At 41.9% G+C, this 25,721-nt stretch overlaps 1 protein-coding gene across 1 annotated transcript; it reads left to right on the top strand.

Annotated features, from left to right (window-relative positions):
• The first annotated feature begins 1,044 nt into the window (after nucleotides 1-1,044).
• On the top strand, nucleotides 1,045-25,445 carry POLB (DNA polymerase beta). The gene is made up of 14 exons (XM_055416659.2): nucleotides 1,045-1,248; nucleotides 1,558-1,615; nucleotides 4,442-4,508; nucleotides 7,811-7,885; nucleotides 8,493-8,551; nucleotides 10,254-10,303; nucleotides 12,757-12,808; nucleotides 14,601-14,655; nucleotides 14,753-14,825; nucleotides 16,909-16,979; nucleotides 17,627-17,713; nucleotides 23,343-23,407; nucleotides 24,101-24,240; nucleotides 25,205-25,445. The coding sequence occupies exons 1-14, from the start codon at nucleotides 1,188-1,190 to the stop codon at nucleotides 25,297-25,299; spliced, it is 1,008 nt and encodes a 335-aa protein (XP_055272634.1). The 5' UTR covers nucleotides 1,045-1,187; the 3' UTR covers nucleotides 25,300-25,445.
• Nucleotides 25,446-25,721: the final 276 nt, after the last annotated feature.

Raw genomic sequence — 25,721 nt, 5'->3', positions numbered from 1 at the left:
ACAGTGCTGATGTATCATTTTGTTAAGTTTTTAATTTATACAGAGAGCAATTGCCTGGCATTGACAGCTGAGTATGAAACTCAGGAGTTACTCTTGTAAATAAAATATTGCTGATGTCACATTTTCACTTCTCAAGCAGACTTGAAAATTTCTCAGATACAGGTCATCATGTTGTAAAGGCAGTCGCATTGCTCATTAGCTAGGTTAAGGGATTGTCAGTGGTTTTTTCACTTCAGCCCCCAGCACAAATGCTTGCTCAGTCCTGTCCGACTCTTTGTGACCTGATGGACGCAGCCCACCAGGCTTCTCTGTCCATGGGATTCTCCAGACAAGAATACTGGAGTGGGATGCCATTTCCTTCTCCACCTAGCACAAATGAATGGGAATAAAACATAAAATATCCATGGACCCTGGTTGGCATATCTGCTAACAAGTCTGGTGTGGGAGGCTTTCCTGGGATCCGCGGGTTTTGTTCCAGGCTCCTGCAGCAGGCTTACCGGAGCCCTCTGCAGCGCGGGCTGCACTGCGGGCTCACACAAGCATCGGACAGTAAGTCTGACGCTGGTGTTGCCCCTACTCACACGTAAAGCACGTGATGCACTCGGTAACTCATCATTATACACAGATGGTGTGTATCCTACCCCCCTCCCCATCATCTTACATAACCCCATCATCTGAAGTTTTGACTTAAGAATCCAAACCCAACTTCCCCTCCTAGGAGGAGGACTGCAGAGAAATGTACCGGGAAGACAGGTCCAACGCCTTACGTCAGGAATCCAGGTCTTCCCAGAGAAACCCCCGGCTTGTAATCCCAAGATACCCAGATCCCCACCTCCACAAGCGAAGCTCCGCTCGGGCTTCCTCCTCCTGGTCCCGTGTACTCCATGTTCCTTTTCCTGGCTCGCCGTGCAAGCCCCGCCCCTTGCCCCGCCCCTAACCACGCCCCCACCCACGGGGCTCGGACCATGCCTTTAATCCCGCCCTGACCCCGCCCCCAGACCGTGACGTCACTCAGGCGCCGCGCGACGCGCCCCCTATCAGAGGCGGCCATTGTTCAGCCGGTCGCAGTGGCTTTGCCGCCGCCGGGCTGGTCCTGCCCCCTCGGCGAGTCCCGGCGTCTCCTCAGAGCTGGGAGAGGGGGCCGTCCTGGGCGGTGAGCTCTCCGTGGTCCTCGGGCGCTGGCCGCCATGAGCAAACGGAAGGCGCCGCAGGAGACTCTGAACGGGGGCATCACCGACATGCTCACAGGTTAGTCCGGCGGGCGCCGCCGTCTTTCTCCTTTGCTGCCTCCCCGCCGCCTTCCCTTCCTTCCCTGCGGTCCTGACAGCCCAGGAGGAGTCGGCCGCTCGCAGCGCCGGGTCTGCGGTGCCGGCCGCAGGTGGCCGGTTGTCAGCGCTGCTGGGGACCCTCGAGTCGCTCTTGGGCTGCCTTGACCTGGTGTGCCCGCGGGGGATCGCTGGTGCCTTAAGAGGTTGTTAACGCCTCCTTCCAGGAAACTCGGTGCTTGTTTGTTTACTCGTGGCTCTTGTTCACCCGGACCTCTTGTTGCCTTTCCAGAACTCGCAAACTTTGAGAAGAACGTGAACCAGGCTATCCACAAATACAATGCCTACAGGTGGGACGGTGCAAGCGTTCTCTGGTAGCATGCGTTCTGGGATGTGTGGCAGTTGACGGGGCTGAGGGTCCCCGTGGATATTTGAACCATCTGCAGAAGGAGGAAAAAAAAAAAAAAGCAAGAACTGTGGGTATTGACTCTGGTGGCACCTTCCTGCGATATTTCTGGGAGAATTGACAGCTCTGTAGGATCCGTTTTGGTTGGTTCCCTGTTCTGATTGAAAATAGGCTATATCGTACTTTTCCCCATCAACAAATGTAAATTACTGAAAATGCAGTTTGATTTCAAGCCCTAATGAAAGACAGTGAGGCCTGTCTTGTGAAATGGATGTGGACCAAGGGAGTGTTTCCATCTGGTTGGTCAGTGGGTGTTCTGTCACCTTTTGGATCCCATCCTTGTCCCTTTCACCAGGGCCCTTATCCCGGCCATCTACTTCTGCACCCTTAACCTGGAAGCATGTGCAGTCCCTCAACTCTTAAGAGCAACAAAGCAGTCTTCTTCACTTTGCTCAGCCCTTGAGCTAGCACCTTTCTCCACTTTACAGCTAACCTTGAATAATCTGTGTTCCTTGTCTGGTTTTCTGCATCCCCAGCCATTCCTTTTCACACACTGTAATTTCCTTCCTGCCGTTTCTCTGAAAGCCTCTCACCCATATCTCATGTTACTGAACTCTCAGTGACATTCACCTTGACTTCCATAATGGCACAACTTTCTGTTCTTTCTTACCTTTTAATGCCCTTAGCCCTTTTTTCTCACTTCTGTAGTTGGCAGTCTTACCGTTCTTGGCTTTGAATACCAGTCCGTGACGCCAAATCTGTGTTCACGGAAGTCTCCTCCAGGTTTCCAAGCCTGTGTTCCGTTTGTCTCTACCCTTTCAAAACTACACTCATCTCCCTTCTTTCCTCCCACTCAACATGACCGAAAACTGTTTAAACTCCCTTTCTTTGTCTCTTGTGGGTTTCCAGGTAAAGTAATTGCACTGTAGTCCCACATTGGATGATCTGAAAATTAGATATCCAACCCTGTATTCTGTTGAGTCTTAGCGGGTTCAGAGAGGAGGTGCTTGGTCTTGAAGGAGCCCAGAGTGAAACGTAAGTGAGATAAGTGAGAGAAGGAACAGTCTAGAGAAAGGAAACGAAATGAGCCACGGCACTGAGACATGAGGGGCATTTCATTTTCTAGGGAGTCAGTAATTCAGTTTGTTAATGGGATATAGTCAGAGTGGGAAATAAGTCTGGAAAAGCAGGTGATGCCTTACACCCCTGAAGGCTCCTCCCCACCCCTCAGTTCCCCATACACATTTCTTTTGATGTGGCCAAAGTGTACTCTTGAAAATAGTTATCTGATCTTGTCATTCTCCCACATTAAGGAATTAAATATTTTCTCTTTCCTTTGATAAAGTCCCAAAGCGTCATGCATACAGAAGGCCTTTCACGATGTAACCCTTCTTCCCTTTCAGGCTTTGTGTCACAGTGCCAATTATGTGGAACTACTTGTCTTTGCTGAAACAGTTTCATCCACAGATTGCACTCAGCCTACCTTTCCAGACTTCATTATCAGTAATATGCTAATAGAGAAGTCAGGAGAAGTCCGGGTCGAAAGGTTACATGTGCTAGAACGGAATGAAAAACTAAGGCCCAAGGACTGTCCAGTATTTATGCTTCCGACTTAGAAGTGCTGCTCTGTACGGGCATCAGTGCTCAACCACATTTAGCATTGAAATCATAGACAGGACACCATCAGTGAGCTCCCAGGGTGCGCCCAGTCTGTCACAAGATTACTGAATGAACGGGGTATGTGTAGAGATGGCAGAGATCACAGGTCAGTGCTTTAAGTGGAACTGAAACAAGAGCAGTGAAAAAACAACAGGTACCTGGACACAGGGGAATACAGTTTTAAGCCATGAATTTAAAAATAACCATCCATAAGCCAGTTTCGTATGCACTACATACGAATATTAGTTTGAACATTACTAGCTGCCCATTTTTTATGAAAGATTATGAACAGTTTCTAAAAACTAGCTATTTTAAGGGCTTCCCTGGTGGCTCAGCTGGTAAAGAAACCACCTACTATGCAGGAGACCTGGGTTCGATCCCTGGGTTGGGAAGAACCCCTGGAGAAGGGAAAGGCTACCCACTCCAGTTTTCTGGCCTGGAGAATTCCTTAACTATACAGTCCATGGGGTTGCAAAGAGTGGGACACAATTGAGCGACTTTCATTTTGCTTCACTTCTGGTGGTTCAGACGGTAAAGAATCTGCCTGCAATGTGGGAGACCTGGGTTTGATCCCTGGGTTGAGAAGATCCCCCTGGAAGAGACGGCATGGCAACCCACTCCAGTATTCTTGCCTGGAGAATCCCCATGGACAGAGGAGCCTGGCGGGCTACAGTCCGTGGGGTTGCAAAGAGTTGGACACGACTGAGTGACTTAGCACATGGCATATAAATGTATATGTGTATGTATAGAGTCAGACACGACTGAGCAACCAAGCACAGGACAGCACAGCTATCCTGTGTTTAAAAAAGGCTCAATGATAGTTTCCATTTAATCCCCAAAAGGAAAGGCTGCTGGTTTCCTAAATCACCCTAGTTTTACATGTATGATTAAATTTGAATTATTCTCAAATGTGAGGATCTTCAGGATACTTCTAAAAGTTAGAGATGTGGGCGATCTGTCAGCTCATTGAGTTTTTTCAGTTTTACACAGATGTGGGAAATTAGTTATCTTGGTGAAAGTTTAAGCTGCTTATTTGCTTGTGTGTTTAAGAAAAATTAACTGCCTCACTGGATTTCTAATTGGTTTTCCTTTTTTTTTTTCCACTTTGTAGAAAAGCAGCATCTGTGATAGCAAAGTACCCACACAAAATAAAGAGTGGAGCAGAAGCTAAGAAACTGGTAAGTTTAGTGAGAAAGTTGATCGAAGAGTTCACACGTGTACTAGTTTGGTGGTTTCCCACAAAACGAAATTTGCCTCTGAAACTGCCCTTGACCCAAACAGGCAAATTTCACTGCTTTCTTGGAATAACATTAATGCTAGCTCAAGCGTACTTTTTCAAGCTCTGAGTGTGTTTATTGGAGGAGGGGGTGGGTTAAAAAGATTTTTTAATATATGTAATTACAGTTTTCTTTTACTTCGCCATGTGTATGTGTGTTCATTTTCACATTGAGAATCCTTAAGGAGAGTGTGGTAACAGATTGGTACATCTGCTTGTTCGCTATTCCTTCTAATCCCCACTTATAGGGATTTTTGTGAGTTAGAGTTACTGTTCCCAAGGAGATCTTTCTTACTAATAAGCTCATGCTTAAGCCCCTTTGCATAGTATGGCATTTAGCCCTGTTCTCTGTAATTTCCATGAAACCATGTAAGCTAGTAGTGTCACAGTTTCTAGAGGTTTAGCTGCGTCTCTTGGTAATTTGCATTAACATCACTAACAATATCTTAGGGAAATCTTCGTATTGATAAAAGATTCTAGGTTCCTCAAGATTAAGGACCATATCTAATGCATTTGTTGTTAAAAGTGTCAAACTGACATGACTTTTTGAGAAGTCGAGCTTGTGATAGTTGCCACCTTCTTTTATTCTTTACCCACCAGTGTAGGTCTCACGAAAGCCCTCTAGAATTTAGGATTAGTATCTGACTGTCCTTAGTTTTCTTATGAGAGCCTGTAGAGTGTGACCTATAACTGCCCTTTTATTTTCACTTTTCAGAGTTATAGCATTAGCATCAATCTCATACACCTTATGATTGAGTGACAGATCCACATTAACTGTGTGTCACATGTTCATCTTTCGTTTATTACTCACAAGTTATGCTCGGGCGTTTTAAATCCTTTGTGCCATTAACAGTTCTCAACTTCAGTAAATCCTCCCCAAACAGACTAGCCTAACACGTTTTAAATACCTTAGACTTTAATTCTGAGTTTCTCTCTTGGTGAACTGACCCAGTTTACCACTTCTGCTTCCCTTTTATCCCTTTGAATTTCTTTCTTTATGGTAATTACAGATAGCCTGCTCGTTTGTTAGGGGCAAACTTTTGACAAGTTCTAATGCATCTCATCCCAAATCTGAGCTCATGGTATATCTCTAACAAAAATGTAGAAATATCCAAAATTCCTTTTGCATAAGACTGGATTTTCTCTGTTAATTTAAAAAGCACAGACCTACTCTCTGGCGCATGTGAGTGCTTCTCAGTAATCTAGAAACTTGAAATTTCCAGAATGAGAGTTCTGCCTTTTGTTCCTTAATGTTAGGTTTAGAAAGTAGCTTAGGCCAAAACTGCTTCAGATCTGTATGTATCTTTTGCTTTAGGAGATGAGAAACGCAAGCAGTTTCCCCTTTTTGTTCTACTTTTATTCACTCCTACCTATATTTGCTATTTTCAGAGCTTGACTATGCATTCAGTGGTCTTTGGACAGTTATTTAAACATTAAATCAATTAAGAATATAGAAGGGTGAATTTCAGGCTAAGAGACAGTAGGAAATAGCTGGCACATGTTGTATTTGTTGAACACTTAACTAAAAAGGACCAATAAATATGAAGAAAAGTTCAACTTCACTAGTACGTGAAAGTTGCAAATTCAGTTATATAGTGCCCACCAAATTATCAGATATACAGTGTGGACGGCAGTGTGGGCAGAAAGACACTCATTTATTGCCGATCAAAGTGTTGGTTATTTATAGCTTTTCTGAAGGATAATGAGGCAGAATGTTGGCAAAATGTGTGTGTGTGTGTTTTGTCCCAGCAATTCCACTTTGAGCAGTTCATCCTGAGGAAACCAGTAGAGATATATTTATACAAAGATTCACTAGCTCATGAATTTTGAGCATCTGTATGCCAGGTATTCATCCTGGTGCTAGAGATAAAGCAGTGAAAAGATAGAGTCTCTGCTGTCTTAGAGCTTGTATTCTAGAGCAGTGCTGTCCAGTATATATTTACTGAACATGAGTCACATTTAGCTAGTGAGCTCTCATTGCTGTTGATTCGCTAAGTCATGTCCGACTCTTTGTGACCCCATAGACTGTAGCCCACCAGGCTCCTTTCTCCATGGAATTTTCCAGGTGAGAATACTGGAGTAGGTTGCCATTTCCTTCTCTAGGGGATCTTCCCGACCCAGGAATTGACCTTGCGTCTCCTGCCATTGGCAGGCAGATTCTTTACCACTGTGCCTCCAGGGAAGCCCAGTGAGGTCTTAAAATGTGGCTAATATGACTGAGGAATTTATAATTTTAATTAATGTAAACTTAAGTAGTCACATGGAGCTGGTCACTGTCACGCTGGCCTGTGCCATTTACAGCATTGGTTCTCAAAGTGTGGTACCCAGACCAGCAGCCTCTGCATTGCCTGGGAACTTGTTAGAAATGCAGTCTGTTGCATCAGAAACTCTAGGGCGGGACACGGCATGCTGTGTTTGAACACGTTCCCCAGGTGGTGCTGGGGTATGCAGAAGCTTGGGAAAGCTTCCTTTGTTCCAGAGGAAGTCCACAGAAGCATTGTTATAATATCAGAAATTGGAGCCATCCAAATGTTCTCCTATAGGGCATTTTTAAGTAAATTATGATATGTTCATACAGTGATACACTATGAAGTCATTAAAGTGGGTTGTAGTTATATTTATTTATTGGTACATAAATTTGTTTGTGATGTATTTTTAAGTCAAAGCACTTTACAAAGCAGTGTGATTCTATTTTTGTAAGAAAAAAGTAAGTATATATACAAAAATATATATATACTTGTATATATACACAGGTAACTTTGCATGTCTGTGTATGTATATGTGTATGTATGTGTAGATACTGACTGCAAAAAAGTCTGCTATATATATATATATATAGTATAGCAGATGGTAAGTGGCAAGATTATAGTTTAATTTTCAGAGTGATGAAATTAACAAATGATGCTATATTTTTCTTTATTCAGCTCTGTAGTTTCTAATTTTTTTACAACAAAAGTTAATTTTTTAAAAAGCAAGAGTCATTTAAAATTGTCTTATTAGGGCTTTTCTTTTGGCAGTCATTTAAGCATTTTGTCTTTGGGAGAATATATGTATTTTTTTTACTGGTGCTCAATTACCTGTGTCCTTTGAGAAATGATCATGTAATGGTCATTGGTTTTTCATTTCTCATTTTTTATTTTATCTTTTAGTGATTTGGTAAGCATTATATTTATGTGACTTTTGTATTTTTTATTTTCTACGTAGCCTGGAGTAGGAACAAAAATTGCTGAAAAAATTGATGAGTTTTTAGCTACTGGAAAATTACGTAAACTGGAAAAGGTAAAGTTTTTACTTGTCTATTTGGTAATTATGACAGCTGTCATGTAGCACCATTGCAGAGCCCGTGACATCCCCCTCCATGAGACTCAGTAGGTCAAGGAAGGAGCAGTTTATGGCTCTCTAAGTGTCCTGTATTTTAAATTTTAAATATCACTCCTCTAAAATGTTCGCTTATTTTATGTGACATTTAAGAGACTGTTAGCCTCTGTAATAGAATTATTTCTTTATTTTCATTACCAGTTAGAAGGGAGATTATAAACTTAGAGTAAGTGATTTGTTATCTTTAGAGTTTTTATCCTTAAATCCTCCCAAGCATTTTCTATGGTTTTATTTTATTTTATCCTGATGATAATAATTGTGTCACCTCTGGTCTTTATGAATAAGCCTTTAAAAAAAGTACTGGATGAATGAGAAATGAGCCATCTTCATCTGCTTTCTTACTCACTTGTAACCACTGAGGTTATACATGAATACTTCTGCATGGGTTATCCAGGCAGATACAATGGCTCTTAATAAGTATCTTAGCAGACTAGTGTATTTCTAGTAAGATTGTTTGAGTCTTCAAAGCATTCCTAAATCATTGTTAGACTTTTTTTTTCCCTTAAAGATTCGGCAGGATGATACGAGTTCATCCATCAATTTCCTGACTCGAGTTAGTGGCATTGGGTAAGAATTCTTTTTTAATCAGATACAGTCATAGGGCTGGTTTAATTTTTTGTGTGTCAGCCGAACTAAAGAAGTTGCCGTTTCCCTTTAAATGCTGTACCTTTCCACCTCTCGGCCTCTGTCCACGTACTCCCTCTTCCTTACTTTACACGTTTGAAGCTGCTTCTTCAGTTGCTGCCTCGACTCCAAGAGTGCCATTCAAGGCACCTGTCAGCTCCCTGGTGAATCCAGTTGGGTCCCCAGCCAGAAATACTCTTTCCTTCCTCTGAGCTCTATCAGCACTTGTTCTGTGGGCATATTATCACTCCTTCCAAATTATGTCTCTTCTGCCTCTCTGGTCATATTTATCTTAAACATTTAAACTGCTTTTTTTTCTTTTCTGTAGCACAGTGCATATGAGTTTGGAACAAGCAGTCAAGTATTTCTTAATGGAGGCAGCTTTATCTTAAATTTGATACTCAATGAAGGTTAACACCAAAATGTTGGGACTGCAGCACTTAACTCTTGTCTTGATAGGTTGAGACATAGGTGTATGATGATTGTTTCTTAATGACAACATTTTCGATAAAAGTTATTTTAAAATATATTAAATTCCTAAACCTAGTATATAGAAAAGGAGCATAACTCTTTGGGGCCCCAAAACAATTATCAATATAAAATGTTCCCGTTTGTTTTACAGAGCGTCCGTTACATTGTTCTCTTTCCAGGCAAGAAAACTGAGTACAGAAACTGAGATAGCTGTGGCAGGGTCAGAATCAGAACCTAGGTCCCCGAGCTTTCAATTCAGATGTATTATTTCTGTGCCATGTTGCCTTCCTGACGGGAATGTTTCGGTTCCACACAGCTTCTGTACCAAGGCCCTTTGTCACAGTTTATTTATCATCTGAGAGGCCGTCCCTCATCACCCAATCTCAAGAAGACCAGCCACTCTGTCACAGTGCCCTGTTCTGCTTCATCTACCTGGTGTTTTCCTTGTTGATACATGTATCTGTTGTCTCTCTCTACCCACTGGAGTGTCAGTAGGTGAGAGAAAGGCCCTTACTTGTCTTATTCCTGCAGTAGTTTCAGCACCTCGAGGAGTGTCTGACCCATAACAAGCCCTTATTAAATCTCACTTGCAAGAATGAATAGTTTTCAAGGGCCTGTATGTGTGGTTTATGAGTAAAGTACATAGGCGTTATGACACCTAGCTGCTTGGACATCTTTTTCATGTCTAAGTTCATGACTGTCTTCCTAGATTAAGGCTTCAAGGATTTGAACATTACCAAAGTAACCACTTGGGGCTTTTGGGCTTCCCTGGTAGCTCAGCTGGTAAAAAATCCTCCTGCAGTGCAGGAGACTCCAATTTAATTCCTGATTTGGGAAGATCCCCTGGAGAAAGGATAGGCTACCCACTCCAGTATTCTTGGGCTTCCCTGGTGGCTCAGCTGGTAAAAAATCCGCCTGCAATGCGGGAGACCTGGGTTTGATCCTGGGTTGGGAAGATTCCCTGGATAAGGGAACCCACTCCAGTATTCTGACCTGGAGGATTCCACGGACTGTGTAGTCCATGGGGTCGCCAAAGTAACCACACAGTAGTTTAGTAGTCTTTTTTAGCTCACCAGTAACTTTGATGTTTGACGAGAGACGACATTACTGGTTATTTGTTATAAGGATCCTGAGTTTCGCTTGATACTGAGATAATGTTTGTCTTTCTTTGTAGCCCGTCTGCTGCGAGGAAGTTCGTAGATGAAGGGATTAAGACATTAGAAGGTGAGTCTGTGCAGTTGGTCACTAATTTCAGGGCAGATGTGGTCCTGGAGGACCAGTGATGCTCTCACAAACCGAAACTTGGAAAACACCTTTCTCGGTTCGTAGATACGAATTATGTGCATGCTCAATCCTCAGTCCTGTCTGACTCTGCAACCTCATGAACCACCGCCTGCCAGGTTCCTCTGTCCATGGGATTTTCCAGGCAAGCATAAGGAGTAGGTCGTCATTTCCTACTGCAGGGAGATATGAATGATAAGATTTTCTTTTTAACTAGACAATAGAGAATAGGTGTAAAGTGTAATTTATATCCCCGTTTTAATGTTTTGGTCTATAATTCAGAAGAAAATCAAGAAGAGCAAGGGGTGGCATCTTGGTTTAAAGATAGTAACTTCACTTGCAGATTTTTAGATGATTTAAATTGCTTTTGTTTTTTTAATAAAATTTTAGACCATTGAAATCCTATACATTCAGCCTAAAAGCCAAGTCAGGTATATTGAGAAAAATTCTGTTAAGAGGCTTCCAATTCTTATTAAAGGAATTTTTGCTTTCAAAGAAGTAGTAAAAATAGAAGTCAAGTAACTGTGAAACATTTTCCTTAAACCTAATATAACAATCTTTTAAACATAATCTATCTCTTCATGCTTTCAAGGGTATGTACTGTATTGATTCATTACAGCCCATCTGTGGCATTTAGGGATTAATATTTGTGGGCTCAACTATTTATAAGCAACCTTAATGATTAGGTGGACAGAGATTTTGGAGACTGACCTGGGATTGCATCCAGTTTCCACCAGTTTCTTAGAATAGATAACTGTGATACTCCAGGTTCTCAGCTACAACATAGTTTCATAGTATCTCATGTGATTTAATGCAGTAATGTCTGTAAAAACTTAGCAAAGTACTTGGTGCCTAAAAATAATAACTGACTCTTAAAAGGTATGACTGATTAGTCATACTATTAAGTTAAGAATTTGTGTGAATCTCATGGCTAAGAGTGAACTTGTTCTATACCTGCATCTCATGGAGGGTTGGTGCCTTTCTGCGAATGGCATATATCACTTATCTGAGTAAAATACTGGTTAAGGAGGCCAAGAGTTTGTTCCTCAGAGGTTTTCAGTTGCATCACTTGGGAGTGTCAAGGATCTACAGTGATGGTTTTAGATTATTTCACTGTTCATAGATACATAATGTAATAGCTGTTGGATCTCTCTATATATGTATAACAAACTCAATATTTCTATTGCATTTTCGGTCATATACTTAATTGTTTTGTGTGCACAAAACTATGATAAATATTACATGCTCACTGTGTCCTAAAGGTACTTATCTTTCTCCATTTTATATCTCCAGAGAGAACTTGCGGACATAAGGTGACCATTTTGTTGTTGTTCAGTTGGTCAGCTGTGTCCGACTCTTTGTGACCTCATATGTTGTAGCCCCCTGGGCTCCTCTGTCCACGGATTTCCCAGGCAAGAATACTGGAGTGCTTAACCATTTTCTTCTCCAGGGGATCTTCCTGACTCAGGGATTGAACCTGTGTTTCCTGCATTGGCAGTCAGATTCTTTACCACTGAGCCCCGAGGAAAGCCCAGGGGCGACCATAGGCATTGCTTCTGAATCATACTTATCCTGCCATTTCTTTAATAAGGCTCATGCCTGTGCTCGTACCCACGAAGGGACCATCCAGATGGAACTGAGTCACTTTCAGTTTAAGACATGACAGTTTTTCTGATTAAAAAATGACAATAATACCGCTCCTTTCAACAGAATTTTTAGCACAGTGGCTGCACAAATCAGTACACAAAGAATATTAATTCACTGAAAGAGTGAAGGAGCAAATGGATAGTATGAATGAACTTCTGTGGCTGCTGTTAATCATAAATTAAGCAATAAAAGTCCTTAGAAGGGTGGTGGCCACCACTGGTGGCTCAGTGGTAAAGAATCCACCTGCCAGTGTGGTAGACATGGGTTCAATTCCTGGTCTAGGAAGATTCCCTGGAGGAAGAAATGACAACCCACTCCAGTATTCTTGCCAGAAAAACCCCATGAACAAAGGAGCCTTTCAGGCTATACTCCATGGGGTTGAAAAGAGTTGGACCCAACTTAGCGACTGGACCACAATAGAAGGTCCTTACAAGGCTGCTCTTTGCTGTACTCAGTGAAATTTTGTATGATCTTGATATGTTTTATGTAACTATAATTGAAATTTTGACTCAGTAAATAAAAATGATTATGAAATCAACTGTTAGGTTTTACTGCATTGACTTGAAGTCACCTTTATCAAGTCCGTAGTATCTGAAAGGTTTTTTCATTGTCTTTTCAAAGTCATTCCAGTGTCTCTCTAGGTAGTCCTCTGAAGAAAGGATCACTGAATTTAGCATTTTTTCCCCCAAAATTGGAAAATGTTTTTTTCCCAGAAATTAGCACCTAAACTTTATTTATCTTCTATACAGATCTCAGAAAAAATGAAGATAAATTGAACCATCATCAACGAATTGGGCTAAAGTAAGATAGCAAATTTTCTTTTGACACTTGAAGTGTAAAAGTAAAAAAATTTATAGCCATTCTTCTGTACCCCGTAAGTCTTCAGACTTAGCTAAACACAAATAATTTTATTGTATAGAAACGTTAAGGTTGTTGCATACTCCTGTAGAGGGTATCCTTGTATTCACACGTGTGTGTGTGTGTGTGTGTTTGGTTCCCTCATTCCCTTGACTTTGGCTGAGAACTTCCTCTTAAAATACACAGAATGGAGGGTGTCAGTCACTCAGGGTGTTTATTTTCTTGCATACATTGTTGAAAGCACTGCACTTGGCGTGAGGTTAGGATACAAACAGGTTCAGTGTAGCTCTCAAGAATTTTAGTCTACCTGAGGAGATGGGCCATGACTGTGAAACACTTAATTTTTTAAAGAAGGAATAGGAAAAAACCCCAAACACCTAAATAACAGAATAGGAATAACTAGTAGACATGCCATCTGTCAGCATAGGCAATTTCTTTGTCAAGTGTGAAATACAGACCCTCCCCCTTTCTAACTATCTATAGCTTGTACTGCATTAGCTGTATCTACCCTAAGTTTGTATCTACTCTGAGCTTATATCGTCTTATTGGCCATTCAGTCCTAATAACTTTCTGAACTTGCCTGATGATGCCTTAGCACAATATTTGAAAATTTATCCTGATCTTCCAAAACTTCAGGCAGTGAAACATCAGGATGGTGTGGTTCCCACTCTCCTTGCACGTACATAGTAAATGGACATCTTCTGAAGAACTTGCTTGTTGTGAGAATTGGTTTTGAACAGTTTGTTTATCATTCCTGGATGTTATTCAGTACTAAGATAAGGCTCCGTGGTAAAGAGTCTGCCTGCCAGTGCAGGAGGTGTGGGTTTGGTCCCTGGTCCAGAAAGCTCTGGAGAAGGAGTTGGTAGCCTGCTCGGTTGGGTTGCCAACCCACTCAGTTATTCTTGCTGGAAAATCCCATGGACAGACGAGCCTGGGGTTCGAGGTTGCAAAGAGTCGGACACAACTTGGTGGCTGAGCAACAACAATGTTTTAATAATGTTATTGAAATATCATTTCATATGCCATATAGTTTACCCACTTAAAAGTATACAAGTCAGTGAGTTTTTGAAGTGTATTCCCAGAGTTGTGCAACCATCACTGTAGTCAATTTTAGAGCATTTTTATTATCCCCAGGAAAGCCCAAGCCCATTAGTGGCCACTCCCCATTTCTCCCCAGCTGCCCTTCCTTCCCCCAGCCCCTGGCAACCACTATTCTACTTTCTGTGTCTATAGATTTGGCTCTTCTGGATATTTCATGTAAATGAAGTAATATAATATATGGTTTTTTGTGACTGACTTTCACTTAGCATAATGTTGTCTCTGTTCGTCCATATTGTAGGATTGTATTTTAAAATATTTATACAAGTATTTTTCAGGATTTAAAAGCAGTAAATTGAAATCCCTGAATTTGCCGGTAGGGAGCAGTCTAACTTGGATCCATTCTAACTTAAATATATGTATTTACTCTTGAAATGTGAAGTTTATTTAAAATGGGTTTGAATGGAATATATGCAGTATCAGTAACTGTGACACTTAAGGATTTTGATCCAAATTAAGGAGTAAACCTTTCCTCACACTGCCTCTCCACCTCCCCGCAGTTTTACTCTTTTTAATTAATTTTTGTCTTGATTTTTTAAGTATCTGCTTGTATAAATATGCTCAAAAAGGTAAACAGTTTAATGTTAAGATTTCAATTTTACAAAAAATCTTTTGTCTACTTATTCTGTCTTTATAGATATTTTGAGGACTTTGAGAAAAGAATTCCTCGTGAAGAAATGTTACAAATGCAAGTAAGAGTGCCCTGAATTATATTCTTTAATTAGAATTGAGAATGTCACTCGGTGAGAAGCCATTTTCAGAATGCTAACTTACTTTTTCTTCTATTAGGATATTGTACTAAGTGAAGTTAAAAAAGTGGATTCTGAATACATTGCTACAGTCTGTGGCAGTTTCAGAAGAGGTAACATGCTTCCTAATCTTAGGGTATTCATGCCTTGGTGTTGAAATTGGCTAATGTATACAAAAAACATGGATCAAAAAGATGTAACTTGTGTTGCTTGATAGATTTGCTAAGACCTCGTAGTATTAGCTAAGTTTATTTGTTTATAAATGGGAACATATGAGTAAATTAGAGGAGGTTCATCCTGATTTTATATAGGGAGGGTTTTTTTTTTTCTCCTGTTTTGGTTTCTGGCTGCATTGGGTCTGCATTGCTGCACGTGGCTTCTCTAGTTGCAGCGAGCGGCAGCCACTCCCAGTGGTGAGCAGGCTTCTTGTCACAGTGGTTTCTCTTCTTCCAGAGCATGGGCTCTAGGCCTGCAGGCTCGGTGGTTGTAGCACAGGGGCTAAGTTGTTCCGTGGCCTGTGGGATCTTGCCAGACCGGGATCATTGTAACTTAAATATATATATTTACTCTTGAAATGTGAAGTTTATTTAGAATGAGTTTGATGTGCTGCAGTCATTGGCAGGCGAACTCTCAACCACTGGACCACTGGGGAAGTCCAGCATGGGCGTTTTTGATGACCAGTTTTAATAAAATTTATAACATAATTTTATTCTATTATTAAAGAGCCTGCCTGCCAGTGCAAGAGACATAAGAAACACGGATTTGATCCCTGGGTCAGGAAGATCCCCTGGGGGGTCATGGCAATCCACTCCGGTATTCTTGCCTGGAGAATCCCATGCACAGAGAAGGGCAGGCTACATATAGTCCATAGGGTCACAAGGAATCGGACACTACTGAAGTGACTTAGCACTCACATAACATAATATTAGGTGTATAAAATACTGGTAGTTGTTGTGTGGCCAGATGCTAGTGAAGCTGTGGGTAGGTTTTTTGCTGCTTGTTTTACTTTAATTTTCAAAGTTTTCTATAATGAATCAGAGTTAAATGTCTCAGGAACACCAGTTTAAAACCAGTTCTCAAAACAACCAGGTTCTTTAGATCTTGATTTTCTATGTGAATATGAGCAAAGTAAGAACCACTCAATCCAGAATTTTGGAAGGGTAACCTAAAATTTAAAATTGTTATTTTTGATCAGTTGTGTCTATCTCATTGTGACCCCATGGACCGCAGCACATCAGGCTTCCCTGTCCTTCACCGTCTCCTGGAGCTTGGTCAAACTCATGTCCGTTTAATTCAGTGATGCCATCCAACTATCTCATCCTCTATCATCCCCTTCTCCTCCTGCCTTCAATCTTTACCAGCATCAGGATCTTTTCTAATGAGTCTGCTCTTCGCATTAGGTGGCCAAAGTATTGGAGCTTCAGCATCAGTCCTTCCAATGAATATTCAGGACTAATTTCCTTTAGGGTGGACTGGTTGGATCTCCTTGCAGTCCAAGGGACTCTCAAGAGTCTTTTCGAACACCATGATTCAAAAGCATCAATTCTTTGGTGCTCAACCTTCTTTATGATCCAACCTAGTTTGCCCCTATTATCTTACAAAGTTGAAATTAAAAAACTTTACATAAACTCTGGAATAGATGCTGACTAAATCCATGGCCACCTCTAGAGTTTTGGTTAGGAAGTGGTAATAGGCTGTCAGGAATTCTCTGGGCAGCTGCTCAGATGGTCTAGTATTCTTATCTGTGATACCATAATAGTAATGGTTACCAATATTCTTTGAATGCATTCGTAAAAATTGAAGTGAATTTTCTGATTAATGCAGAGTTATATTGTTTGTTTGAGAGTCTTAGATATTTATTCAGTGTTCATAGATGTATTTTAAAGCTATATTTAAATATTGTTTTCATCATTATTGAGTAATTTCTTAGCTGCATTTTTAATAACATAATAATTGTATGCAATGCATATCTAATGTCAGTTCCTGTTGGTATCTGAGATTCTGGTGTTTACATCAATAAACCTGAATACTTGGACAGAAAGTTGAAGTCTTTTAACTAATTCTGAATGTGAAACACAGAGAAACAGAGTTAGGCGGTGAGAGTAAGACTCTGCTGTGTGCCATCGCCTCGGCTCAGCATCTGCCTCACTGGTACATCTACAAGGGGAACTCTGTACACATTTTCTGCTGTTACAGGTGCAGAGTCCAGTGGTGACATGGATGTCCTTCTCACCCATCCAAGCTTTACCTCTGAGTCAGCCAAACAGGTACCTCTGAACTTACAGGCAAAGGCGATCAGTCTTACACAGCAATGAGTATCATTTTCTAAGAGATAGTTGGATATTTTCAGAATGAGTTTTTGTTTTAATCTTTCTGAAAGTCAGTTGAATCATTTTGTACTGATTGAATTCTGTGAAAGGCAAAAAGTAAATTGTTGAAAGGAATGCATACTGTTTTTCCACAGAGAACTGACAGCACAGCCTAAGATTTGAAAGAGATGAAATTTAGTGAGATACTTCCAGAATTATTTATTGCCTAGCATAGATACTTTAGAAATATCCAGTATAATATTCAGGCTTTAACATAGAAGTATTTTGCTATTAAAAATATTGTATTAAGTAACTTTACCTCTATTAGAAGACCCATGAAAGCAAATGTTTTAAAGATAAGCAGGTAACTTTTTGTTTATGAAACAGGTGAAGACAAATGATGTCTGTTTGCAGGTGTCATGGTATTCGTGAAAAGCAGTGGTTTCATTTGATAAGGTGAATTTTCTGTTAGAAGAAAAAGTAGTCAGAGCATAGGAAAACTAGGCATTTATGCAGAGAGCATCAGAAAACTCATGATAAAAATGCTTTCTTGCTCTAACAGAGTAATTGCTTTTTTTTTCTTATCCCTGATTATGATTCTACAGCCCAAACTGTTACATCGTGTTGTGGAGCAGTTACAAAAGGTCCGTTTTATTACAGACACTCTGTCAAAGGGTGAAACAAAGTTCATGGTGAGTACTTGTTTGAGTTAACACATTTGAAAAACAAGTGTGGTGACCAGTAACTATTCTGAGTGTGACCTCTCTGTAGCTTAGTGTCCGTCAGTAAATAGAACATTCTGGACCTTAGAGGGGATTTATTCTCTAATCTGAGAATATTTTAGTAAAGAGTTTGTTCAAAATTCCCCACTTGTAGATAATCTGTGCCATTGGAATAGGTGGTGGTGGTGGTTGTTTAGTCACTAAGTTGTGACTCTTTGAAGCCCTATGGTCTGCAGCACACCAGGCTTCCCTGTCTTTCGCTGTCTCCCGTATTTTGCTCAAAATCATGTCCATTGAGTCACTGATACCATCCAACCATCTCATCCTCTGTCACCTTCTTCTCCTCCTGCCTTCAATCTTTCCCAGCATCAGGGTGTTCTCCAATGAGTTGGCTCTTCGCATCAGGTGGCCAAAACATTGGAGCTTCAGCTTCAACATAAGTCCTTTCAAAGAGTATTCAGGGTTGATTTCCTTTAGGATTGACTGGTTGGATCTCCTTGCTGTCCAAGGGACTTTCAAGAGTCTTCTGCAGCACCACAGTTAGAAAGCGTCAGTTCTTCAGTGCTCAGCCTTCTTTATGGTCCAGTTCTCAAATCCGTACATGGTTACTGGAAAAAACCATAACTTTAACTGTACGGACCTTTGTCAACAAAGTAATGTTTCGGCTTTTTAATATGCTGTCTAGGTTTGTCATAGCTTTTCTTCCAAGGAGCAAGCGTCTTTTAATTTCATGGCTGCTGTCACCATCCACAGTGATTTTGGAGCCCAAGAAAATAGTATCTGCCCCTGTTTCCACTTTTTCCTTATCTATTTGCCATGAAGTAATGGAACCAGATGCCATGATCTTAGTTTCTTGAATATTGGTTCTTAAGCCAGCTTTTTCACTCTCTTCTTTCACCCTCATCAAGATAATGGAATAGGTAATTAGGCATAATCTGCTCTTTTTAAAATATCCATAGTGACTTTGACACATTATATTTTTTTCCCTAAAATAGCAAATATTCCTTGATTCAGAATCTATTAATAAGTGAGATTAGAATGGTCTGATGAGTATGATCTGTGACAGCACGAAAGAAAGAGCGCATCAGGGCCAGTGATCGACCGTCCAGGGGAAGAGCCATGCAGTGTGCGATGGTAGGGAGCAGCACCTGCAGAGCATCGCTGAGAACCCCACTGCTAGGGACCACCGGCGCCCTGTGGTCTCCCTGGGGGGTTAGGACTCAGGGACTCAAGACAGATGGCCCACGGATCCAGACAGATTAATAAATGGTCCTGGGTAGAAACCAGAGGCAAGTAGAAATCTTAGGGCCAAGGCAGCAAATCACCTTCGCCTGCTGCTCCCCTAAATACAGCATGTGGACCCTCTCTTCTCCATGCTCCCTTTTTTGTGAGCTGTGCAGCTGAAAGGAAAGAGCCTGTACTTCTGGAACGTGGATAGGCTAAAATTAGCAAGAGTCTCAGCGTGTAGATTTGACAGTCTTAGCTGAAAGTAGAGGAAGATGGCTGAGACAGGGAATTGAAACGCCACGTCATTTAGAAACCAGAACGTAGGTGCTGGGGCCTGCGCGGGTGGCAGGGAGGTGGGAGTGCGCCTTCAGGGGGACAGAGTGGCAGCTGCAGACGATGATACAGCTCTGGAGATGAGTGGCGGTGACGGCTACACCGTGTGAACGTGCTCTGTGCCGTTGAACTACACGCTTAACATGGCCCATCTTGTGTCATTTAATCACGTGTGCAGACAATGTCGTTAAGTTCGGCATGGTGATTTTAATGGGCTGTCGGAGTATATTGTCTAAGTTGGCCACACTTTATCAATATTTTCAAAAGAACTTTGGGAAAGGTAAAAGTAAAAATCCTAATCAGTTTTAGGGAGTTAAATTTTTATCGATTCTCCTGAGTCTGTCAGGTTTTGAGCTTTTAACTCTGTGTCCAAGAGTATATGCACCCAAGATATTAATAAAAATAGGGTTTGTATGTGCCCTGTGAACATTCTTTGGAATTTGGCTTGTCTTTAATTCCCTCAAAATGAATGTGCACAAAGCTTATATTTAAAGAACATTCAGTCAGATAAAATTCTAAAAATAATATAGAAAAGTTTGGGGGTTTTTGTTTTAAGTAGTAAGAAAGTGTCCTGGTGTGCCTGAGCATTTTCTGGGGACTCTTGTGGCCTAACTGTCTTCTGCAGTAGTTGTGTTTGTGAAAGGCGCTGAGCTGTCTCCTGGGGAACCGCACCAGCTGTTTTCAGAATTAGCCATCAGGAAGGTGTTTATTCAATAAAAAAAGCAGAAGCATTTTTTTACAGTTTGAACAGCATTCTGCTGTGCCCAAAGAGATCCAGAGGGGAAGACCAGCAGAGGCTGTAGTAATCCGGCTAGCAAGAATACAAGGACAAATTACAAGCTGGTGGGCTGGGTGTAACCTGCGAAGGGAGGTGGGCAGCCACGTACATGAATGCTGAGAGTTGCTGACGGTGGTGGAATTCCTAGTAGCTTCTCAAAGAGAATCCTTTGCTAGGAAGGTTATGGGCAGCCAACCCCAGTGATGCTGCAGAGTCAGCCAGTTTGGCCTTTACAGAACCTGTGCTGTGTGAGAGGCAGGGCCACTCACTCCTCCTGGGGTCCAGGCTGGAGCGGTGTGGATCTGGGCTCTCTCTTGCCTTCCCATCTCGTATATACCTGGCAGCACATGTGCAGGTCTTGCTAGAAGGGGAATCCTCCCAAACTGATTCCCAGAAGAAAACAGGTTGAGAAATAAGAAAGCAGTTTTTTGTTTGTTTGCTTTTAAAGTATAGAAGACTTTAATGACCATAAGATCAAGAGACTAAGGCCTTCTTGTTGTGACATAAGCATCCATCTAAGTGGGTTTGTGTATAAAGTTCAGGCACTGTACATGTGCTTCATGTATTTACTGAAGCTTAGAAAAGGCCACATTTGTCATTTGTATTTGTTAGGATGAGAAGCACTCCAGGTCAACTTTCAGCTCGTTTTGTTTTGGAGGCAGTAAGAAGCAATTTGTATCTGGTGGCAAAGATGGGGGTGGGTGTGGGCGCGCTGCACTGTGGTGAGGAGATCTGGGTTCAGAGGAGTAAGGTCTGGGCCCCATTGCCAGTTCTTTGTGCAGTGTTGGCAAGTTGCTTTACTCCTGTAAGGCTTTAATTTTCTTATCTATAAAATGATATCCTTGCCCTCTGTCAAAGGACTCTCACGCAGGTTAGATTTCGGCCATATACCTGGAAACTGAAGCGTCTGTACAAATATCTTTTGAAGATACTGAATCTTTGAAGAGTTGTGCAGAGTGCTATACTAGGATAACATATAATAATAATAATATAAAAATAGTGTGTTTCTGTTTGGAAATAGATGGGTGAGAGGAAGGCAGTAGCCTGGAAGGTATGAAATTGGGGACAGAAGAAGGGCCGGACAGAGAGGATGGTGCTGTGAAGGAACAAAGTGGGGAGGAGGGGTGTCGGTCAGATGAGAGGCTGTGCTCGGTCAGTTCACCAAATGCTCTGTTCAGCGTCGCAGCGCTCTGGGCTCTGCCCCAGAGCGTGGGATGGATCGGTGACTGTAAGTGGTGCTCTTATTTGAGGGGCCTGGAAGGGACTGCTTGTCAACAGTGAATGTATTAAGTAGGTAAGTCACATGGTAGGTTAAGATAGTGAGTGTGTGCTCAGTCTCTTCCGTCGTGTCAGACTCTGCAGCCCCGTGGACTGTAGCCCGCCAGGCCCCTCTGGCCACGGGATTCTTCAGGCAAGAATACTGGAGTGGGGTGCCCTGCCCTCCTCCAGGGCATCTCCCCGACCCAGGGATCAAACCCGGGTCTCTTACATCTCTTACACTGGCAGGCGGGCTCTTTACCACTAGCGCCACCGGGGAGTTCGGGAGGAGGTCTTCTAGGAAAGCCTTACTGGATGACATCTGGGGAGAGGGCTGCGGTGAGGGAGTTAGCCCAGCAGGTCCTGCGGGAGAGGCTCTGCACAGAGCTGTAGTGAAGGTCACCAGAGAAGTTTTAGATCTTTCTGAAAGGAAATTGGCTGCAGAATGAATTCAGCTTATGAAGGAGAATAAACTCCACTCTGTATTGATCCAGTTGATTTCAGAATATCTTGTTGCTATAATCACTGACTAAATAGTTGAAAGATACAACCTTCTCTGTGTTTTTAAAGTAATCTTTAAAACATGAATTCCTTTAAACTGATAGTAATCAAACCTTAGGAAAGTCAGGGTTATTCCAGATTTTCTTGTGGACTCATGGGCTTTAGTTAATTCAACTGTTCTTCCTGTGAATATAATAACATTTGGAAGAAAAATCAGTTTCCTCTGCATTTAGATACCTTTTTATATAGATGGGTACCACTCAGATTTTAGCGTTTTTGTGCAGGTTGGTCTCAGAAGATGATTTTCTGTGATCACAGTGAGGAGTCAGGGGACAATAGAAGAAACCTCGGCCACACTAGAGGAAGAGGCTTTATTTCAGACAGCATGGAACCACCTCATTGAAATGCCAAACAAAACTAATCCACTCACTCTAATAAAGAATTTACAGTAATACAGAGAAATTCTTTAACACCAGCACTTCAGAAAAAGTGCAGGAAATAAAATTTAGCCTTGAGGAAAGGAACAAAGCCATTAGATGAAATCCTGTTACTGATGTGACAGGCAGCAGGATCACTGCCCGTGGCCTCAAACCTCCACATCCGCGAGGTAATACCTCATGGTGATCCCGTCTGAAGCTTGAGTTGGAACTTGTTAGTGCCTGAGAAGATAGGTTGCATATTTGAAGATAAACAGGATTCATTCATCTCTCAGCCAGAGGAGCTGCTAAAGAAAATAACCATTTTAGATTTTGGTTTTGATGTGTTGCTGAGTGAAACATACGACTTTCAGTGACGTGTGCACCAGCTTGACCGCCCTTCAGAACCAGAAGCCTGTAGCTTGTATATTTTTCTCGGAATGTGGCGTTTGAAGCTTTACATTTGAAAAATGACGATGTTTTTCTTTTTGACATATTTTACATATGGGTTGTTGCCCAGCCCATAAACTTTCCCCATTTTTCTGGAGAAGGAAAACATAACAAAACAGACCTTGATAATTGTTGTTTAAAGAAGATATCTCCAACTTCAAATTCCTCTATCGAATTTTTAATTTTGATTTAAATCTTTTCCTAGAGTTTTCTTTTTCTGTAGAATTCTGTCCTTGTATCATGGATAAAATATCTGTAATCTGAGAATGTTACTGATGGCTTTTGTGTGTGTTTCCGTCTCCCTGAATAATCGTTGTTTCTTCCAAGTCGCTTTTTTCTGTTTGTTCTGGGCTCTGTCTTTCATGCTTTCCTTGACTCTTTTCTTATTTAGAGTCACAAAAAAGCCAGATGAACCATCATCTGCTGTTTCCTGCGGTTCTTTAGTGATCATGGAGTATTACAGCACAAAGGGGGTGATAATATATAAAGCATAGAAAAGTTAAGGTACAGGTTTCCACAATTCTAAAACCACCTCCGTTTAAGCAAAAGTAACTTCACACTTAACAATATTTGATTAGAATTAAGCCTGAAGTTTTTTTAAAAAATCTTCAAACATTATTTTAAATATCCATTTTAGGGTGTTTGCCAGCTTCCCAGTAAAAACGATGAAAAGGAATATCCACACAGGAGAATTGACATCAGGTATTGCTCAAAATTTGTTGCTGACCTATTAACTTCTCCTTTCTTTTTTCCTTTTCCCCCCTCCTTCTCTGTATCTTGGAATTTGCGTAAATGTCCAGGATCCCTTTTCATTCTGTAGTCCCATGCTGCTGCTAAGTCACTTCGGTCGTGTCCAACTCTTCCCCATGGACTGTAGCCCACCAGGCTCCTCTGTCCATGGGATTCTCCAGGCAAGAATACTGAGTGGGCTGCAGTGCCCTTCCCAGGGGACCTTCCTGACCCCGTCATTTAGTCTCCTGATTTGGCAGGTGGGCTCTTTACCACTAGCGCCCCCTGGGAAGCCCCTGAAGTGCCATGTGTCCCTGCGTTAGATAGTGTTTGGCCTGAAAGTATGTAAAAAGTAACACTGTCCACAGAATCTGCTTTAGTATCTCTGGATTTGCCTCTCGACAGGGTGCCTTCCCCAGCATGAGGCGGACCCCGCTGGGGAAGGTAGTCCTGAGCCCGTCTTTGGGTTTGTCCACAGCCCTTGCAGAGCGTAGTTTACTGAAGCCTGAACTAACTGCAGGTTGAGGTCATGTGAATGGCCCTAGTGATGGTCTCTTTAGGATACTGGACTACACAGGCTTGTATTGTGCCTTCCTGATTCTGAGGCCTATTTTTGCTAAGTTTGAAATGCGTGGTAAGGATTGCCCGATTGTTTATTTTTTTTAGGTTGATACCCAAGGACCAGTATTACTGCGGTGTCCTCTATTTCACTGGGAGTGACATTTTCAATAAGAATATGAGAGCTCATGCCCTAGAAAAAGGCTTCACAATCAATGAATACACAATTCGGCCCTTGGGCGTCACTGGTGAGTATTTGTGTCTGCATCGGGACAATCCCAGTCATCTGGAGGTTTTGGTTTAGCAACTTTGGTTTTTCTCAAGAGCCTTTAAGTAACCATGGCAGTTAATTGTAGTTTCTTTAGTATTGTTAGTCCCTCAGGCAACAAAGAAAGCTTTGCTCCATAGGTGTTCCCAGGCCCTCAGCTCATGATGACAAGATTTAGTTATTTTCTGTGTTAGAAAGGATTAAATTCTTTCTACTTCCATGGTCAGTAAAAAAAGAAAAAACTCTTACTGATCTAAAGGATTTTTGTTTTCTTAAATGTACCTCCAAGATTTCTGACAAACTCAGGTGTTACTCCTTTCAGTGTCAGGCCAAACTTGGTAGCTTTGACTCCAAACTTTTAAACTTTAAAGAGTAAGAATCGCTTAATCTGTTTTATAGATCTCGTTAACATTTCACAGTATATTCATTACATGGTTTACTGTTATCTACTAGGAGAATGAAGATTTTGTCCTTCTGTCCTGAAACTGTAAAGTAGGGCTGTGCTTCTCACATGTCGGTGTGTGTACAGACCGCGTGGGGCCCTCACTAAATGCAGGCTTCACCTCAGTGGGCTTGGCGGGACCGCGGCACTGCTGGTGAGCTGCCGGGCAGTGCCCGCACTGCTAGCCCAGGACCATGTGCTGAGTTGCAGAGGAACTCCCTGGAGTCTTTCCTCTGGCACAGGGGAGACCATCAGAGAGGAGAGTCATGGATTAGGGTCACTTCAAAGGGCCAGAGTTGGGGTCTTCGGGTTCGATGTGTGGCGCTGGTGATATATGTGTGGCACAGCGTGAACAGAAGCTCTGAGGGAGGTCTTTTTAAGTCGCTTGTGGACTGTTTTCTTCTCCCTCTGAAAGCAAGTCCTATTCAGCTGTCCATCCTCGCCCCTCTGTAACTGAGCTCCAGAACTGGCTCACGAGGAAGGTCTCTTGTCCCTCCTGCAGGCGTTGCTGGGGAGCCCCTGCCCGTGGACAGTGAGAAGGACATCTTTGACTACATCCAGTGGAAATACCGTGAGCCCAAGGACCGAAGCGAGTGAGGCCCATCCTCCCTGACACAGCCCGATCGGGATCTTAATTTATTTCTTAAGCTTTGCTATGTAAGGGTTTGTGGTGTTTTTAAATAATTGTTTCTTCTTCATGCCGTAGCCTGCACTATAGTCAATAAAACTTCTTATATGATTATCAGCTGTGATCTAGTTCTTATTTTATTAGCAAACGTTTATATTTATATATTCTGTTCATGCCCGACCGCACTTTACTGAGGGTCAGTAGAGAGAATTAAGAGATGAGATGATAACCAGTCTTAAATGGGGACTTTTATTTTCTCATTTCCTGTCCTTGTGTTATAAACCACGTTACCTCGTTACCTTTCCTCCTGTTTTGATTATAAATTAGTCAGTTAAGGTGCACCAAGGGGCCAGCCTCTGGAAGAGGGTTCAGGCTTTTTTAGAGATTAGAG

Source organism: Moschus berezovskii, chromosome 26 (genome assembly GCF_049115385.1).
Source record: "Moschus berezovskii isolate FMDL1 chromosome 26, NW_MosBer_1.0, whole genome shotgun sequence".
In the NCBI taxonomy this organism is placed as follows: domain Eukaryota; kingdom Metazoa; phylum Chordata; class Mammalia; order Artiodactyla; family Moschidae; genus Moschus; species Moschus berezovskii.
This window is presented reverse-complemented; position numbering and strand designations above follow the sequence as displayed.

Excerpts from the sequence above, each read along its gene's own strand:
- POLB (XM_055416659.2), top strand. The coding sequence starts at position 1,188 with ATGAGCAAACGGAAGGCGCCGCAGGAGACTCTGAACGGGGGCATCACC. Across the intron at positions 12,809-14,600 it reads CATCAACGAATTGGGCTAAA|ATATTTTGAGGACTTTGAGA; the intron begins GTAAGATAGCAA and ends CTGTCTTTATAG. Across the intron at positions 17,714-23,342 it reads AGGGTGAAACAAAGTTCATG|GGTGTTTGCCAGCTTCCCAG; the intron begins GTGAGTACTTGT and ends TATCCATTTTAG.